General features: G+C 41.6%; 1 protein-coding gene across 2 annotated transcripts in view; it reads left to right on the plus strand.

Annotated features, from left to right (window-relative positions):
* The window catches only part of nell2a (neural EGFL like 2a), an 85997-nt gene that overhangs the window by 1114 nt on the left and 80177 nt on the right, over positions 1 to 4706 (plus strand). Inside the window, exons 1-2 of one of the 2 annotated variants that reach the window (XM_032523571.1) lie at positions 1643 to 2048; positions 2353 to 2481. In XM_032523571.1, the coding sequence (XP_032379462.1) occupies positions 1997 to 2048; positions 2353 to 2481 (181 nt within the window). In that variant the 5' untranslated portion in view covers positions 1643 to 1996. Of the gene's footprint in view, positions 1 to 1642; positions 2049 to 2352; positions 2482 to 4706 lie in introns of those variants that run through there. The other variant, XM_032523572.1, reaches the window with a different exon arrangement.

A 4706-nucleotide genomic window follows, 5' to 3' on the forward strand; every position in this document is an offset into this window, starting at 1 on the left:
AACACTAGCTGTCATTATTACATATTGTATGTTCTAAAAAACTTTTTTTTCAGCCTCGAACCAGTGATGGGGTCCTAAATGAATGCACAATTTGTCTGCCAAATTCAGAACATTTTTGGTTATTCACTTGAGAGATGTAGCCTACTTGTGTTATTACAAGCTTTGAATCTGAGAATCTATGTTGAGTTAATGCCATAGAGACACAATTGTCATTCACACACAGTCCTAAAGAGGCAGTTTTTGAGTGTTATTCTACCTTTCTCATGGCAGATGTTTGGACATGTCACGCATGCTGTTGCGTGACGTCATAACGTCTACACTGTCTATAAATATAGAAAATGTTCCTTATCTATGGTCTATAATAAGTCATGTTTTCCCCCCTAATTGTCCCAATTTCGTGAAATGTTACTGGTGGAAAAAACGATGTGGTATTAATCATAGGGAAATAAAAACTGATATTTCAGTTCATAGGCTACAGTGGTGCTCAAAAGTTTACATACACATGCTTAAGTTGACTAAAAAGAGGAATAAATTTTGAAAAATCATGTTTGGAAATTTATTTAATACCTAAATTAAAAAATGAGGTAAAATCCAACCTTTAAGGACAACCAATTTTCTTTGTGAATGATAAAAGTATTGTAAATAAATAAATGTTCTTATTAAAATACAGGGGTCATAAGTATACATACCCCTATGTTAAATTCCCAAGAGGCAGGCAGATTTTTATTATTAAAGGCCAGTTATTTTGGATTCAGGATATTATGATCCTGATAAAGTTCCCTTGGCCTTTAGAATTAAAATAGCCCCACATCCTCACATACTTTCACCCTGCTTAGAGATAGGCATGAGGGATACTTTCTATAAAATCATCTCTCAATGCAAATCAAACCAGGTATTAGTCTAAATGAAATAAACATGCCTATCTCTAAGCATGGTGAAGAGTATGTGATGATGTGGGGCTATTTATTCTAAAGGCCAAGGGACTTTATCAGGATGCATAATATCTGAATCCAGGAAATAAACTGGCCTTAATAATAAAAATCTGCCTGCCTCTATGGGAATTTAACATAGGGGTATGTAACTTATGACCCCTGTATTTTAAATAAGAACATTTATTTATTTACAATACGTTATTCATTCACAAAGAAAATTGGTGTCCTTAAGGTTGGATTTTACCTCATTTTAATTTAGGTATAAAATAAATTTCCAAAACATGATTTTTTTATTCCTCTTTTTAGTCAACTTAAGCATGTGTATGTAAACTTTTGAGCACCACTGTATATGTTAGATCAAATGCTTACCTGTAGTCGACAAAGGGCACACCTTTGCATGTGCTGCTGACCTGCTGGGCACCACACAAGCTTAGAGTAGACAACGAGAATTATTCAACTGAACTGAAATGTCTTTATTTTAGGCCTAGGCCTACCTGCCAAATCACATGGAATTTAAGAAAACGATTTTTCCAAACAGGGATCGAGGGCCACATTTTCTTCTGCATTCTTTCAAGTCAGGCCACAAGGGGGCTACATTGTCCCTCTTTGTCTCTTTTGCTCTCTGTCCTCAGCTGATTTCCCTCCCATCCCCTCCCCTTTCTCTCTCTCTCTCTCTCTCTCTCTCTCTCTCTCTCTCTGTACTCTGTCAGCGGCCGCAGGCAGCTCCCATCCCCGCTGCTTTAGGAGCGTCTGTTCAGCTGGAGAGGAAGCAGCAGCTCGCTTTGTGTTACCCACCTGTGCCGCGGATGGTGGTGATGGAGCAGATTTTGCGTCGCATGGAATAATTTGTACACAGTAACATTTTTCTTCTATCAGGATTTGCTTTTTTGCATCATTGGGCATCTAAAGTTGTGATGATGCCTCCGCTCAGCATTTGGGATTGGTAATAGCCTTCTGCGCGTGGGTGATACGTCATTCGCATGTGATTGAACAATCCTGTCTCTCAGAAGTGGACAAAACATGGACTAATTAAAAAAAAAAAAATATTTATATCTACATTCACCATGGGATTATTACAGCTATTTCTGGTTCTCGGCATATTTTGCGCCTCCTCAGGTAAGACACGGGCTGTCACTGACTGTACAGTAACCATCCCATGCCTCGTACAATAGCCGATAAGATAAGAAACAGATAATGCAATTATGTTATGGATAATTTGCCACCTAGGCTTCTCAGAAATAATCAGACCTACTTGATATAGTAGCTTGTACACTATTTTATACATTCTATGCTTGCTACCTCCCATCTCTTCCCCTTGACACCAGCAGGGGATTTCATTTTTTATTTTGTAGCATCACAGGTGTCCATGCCTGCTAATAACAATGACAATCTTGTTTTTGTTTTTGTTTTTGCAAATTAGTTGTAGGTTTTGGGATTGACCCTGCCCTGCGCATCAGCGTGTTTGATGAACTCACGCTTGGGGAAGGCTTTGATGGAGTTACTCAGGTCCAGGGCTTCCACAGCGAGTCTAGGGCTTTCCACTTTCAAGGTACAGTAACTTACACTCCTTGTATTCTTGTTCACAGGAGATACAATGTGTCCAGATGAGGTCATCTGCCTGTGAAGCAAATTTGACCAAACAAAAAAGTGATTGACACATACACTGCTGTCCTTTTTAATTATTTTTGTTTAAACAACTTGTAAGGCTAACAGGATTCAGACCATTAAACCACAGATCAACTGAGATGCCGGATGTTAAAATCTCAGATCATCTGATAATACTGTAGCCCTTATACTTGTATCAGATTCCTACTGTCCATAGCACAACTGTGTAAAAGACTGTCAGCAGCAGCTGCCAATTTCTGTGGATTTGCAGTTTTGCTCTATAACAGGACTTAAGCATGGGGGCCCTCAGACTGCCACCTGCCTGAACAATAGGCAATGTTACGTCTTCATGAAAAAGTGGGGTGAGCAGAGGGGGAGAGAAGGGTGAATTACGCAAAGAATTATAGATAGTCTTAGCATAATCAGATTAGGCATGGACAAAACCCCACGTTCACAGTGATGTATGATGTGCGTGAATGAACCCCTCTATTAGAATTTACCCATTGGGGATGGGTAAATATGAATGGGTAGAAGAATGAGGCAGATGTCCTTGTTGTCAGTTGTGCAGCAGTGTGTAGGCTAAATATGTTATCTATGGCGTTTAGTAAATGGCACTGAGCAGAATGGAGTTGTCAAAGCTGCTGTTGTGCTTGACTTTTATATGCACTGTTTTGCCAGTGTTACATTTCTGTCATTTGATGTCAGATTATCATTACAATCCAAATGAGCGTGTTAACAACCCCATCACAGAGATGGAGATGCCTATCATAACCCGGCCAAAAGTAGCAACAGAGGGAACTGCTTTTGGTTCCTTAGATCAGTGTCAAAACCAAAGATGTGGCCACATTCAAATCTTCACAAGGAAGATCTCAACACGGATCACATAATGTACCAAAGTGACAATGTTGTTTTGGGACAGAGAACCACCACAATCATCTGTCGGCATTTTTCTTCTTCCCTCCTCTTTTCTGACATCTTCTAATCTCCCTGTACAGCAGCTGAGACAGCAGCACTTCTGCATGGAGCAGCAACTCCAACATCGCCGTGAATGCAGGCCATTTGATGTGCTCTATGTAGACAACACCTTAGAGGTGCTCTACCCAGGCAGGTAGCAAGAGGGAAGGAGTGAAGAAGAATTGCAAAGAGAGAGAGAGAGAGAGAGAGAGAGAGAGAGTTATAAAAAGCTTTTGTGACAAAATGAAATACACGAGTGTTCCGCTACTGGCACCTCTCCGTCATTACACTTATTTCTCTGCATTACCTTTGCTAAGTACATTCAGCTACCCAGGCGGAGAAGGCGGCACGTTATTTATGGCAGAGCTTGCCTCCATCCTTCATTTGGGATGTCTATGTTAAGTCAATGATGTTGGGCGAGTGGGAGGCAGAGCAAGGCGTAAGGCAAAACAGACCTGGGCCTTTGCTTGGTTGTGTTCATAAATAGACAGAGCGAGGAACATACAGTACTGTAGAGATGTAGAAAGAGTGAAAGAAGCTGAGATAGAAGTGAATGAGAATGAAAAGGAGGGGAGAGAAACAGGGAGCAGAGCTGTCTGCCAGCTGTTTGATAGACTGTGCTGATTCCACACGTATGGATGCTTGGCTGGCTGGGACCAGCAAACAGGCCCACGGTGACATTCCGATGCTCATTAGATAGCAGGCAGAACACATCCATGACTGTCCCCTCCACTGCCTGCCTGCCTGCCTGCCCGAAGGGAAGGCTGTTATCTCCGGGTGCTGGGTGGAGGCAGGAGGAGGGGTAGCAGCTGAGAGCTGAAAGAGAAAAGCAGGGGGAGAGTGTAATTTACAGTATAGAAATGTGTATATGTATGTGCATGTGTGTGGATAAGCAATTTTGGTGTTCACATTGCTGTTCACTATATCTTTGTATCTCTGTCTGACTGCTACAGTATGTTTTTGTCTGTCTGAGAAAGAAGAGCGCAGTGAGCAGTAGGGGGATTGCTGTTTAGCGCACCCCTGCTGATACTTTTGAAGGTAGCTTTCATGGCTACATTGCATGGCATTAAGAGTGAACACCTCTGGGACGGGCATAATGGAGAGGGAGAAAAGCCCCTGAGATACTTATGTCCTGATACCAGGTGACACTCGGCCACGCCACAAAATCATCACATCATTAGCACCTCCCCCACAGTTTTTAATATCTAGACTTCC

This window comes from Etheostoma spectabile, chromosome 8 (genome assembly GCF_008692095.1).
Source record: "Etheostoma spectabile isolate EspeVRDwgs_2016 chromosome 8, UIUC_Espe_1.0, whole genome shotgun sequence".
Classification (NCBI taxonomy): Eukaryota; Metazoa; Chordata; class Actinopteri; order Perciformes; family Percidae; genus Etheostoma; species Etheostoma spectabile.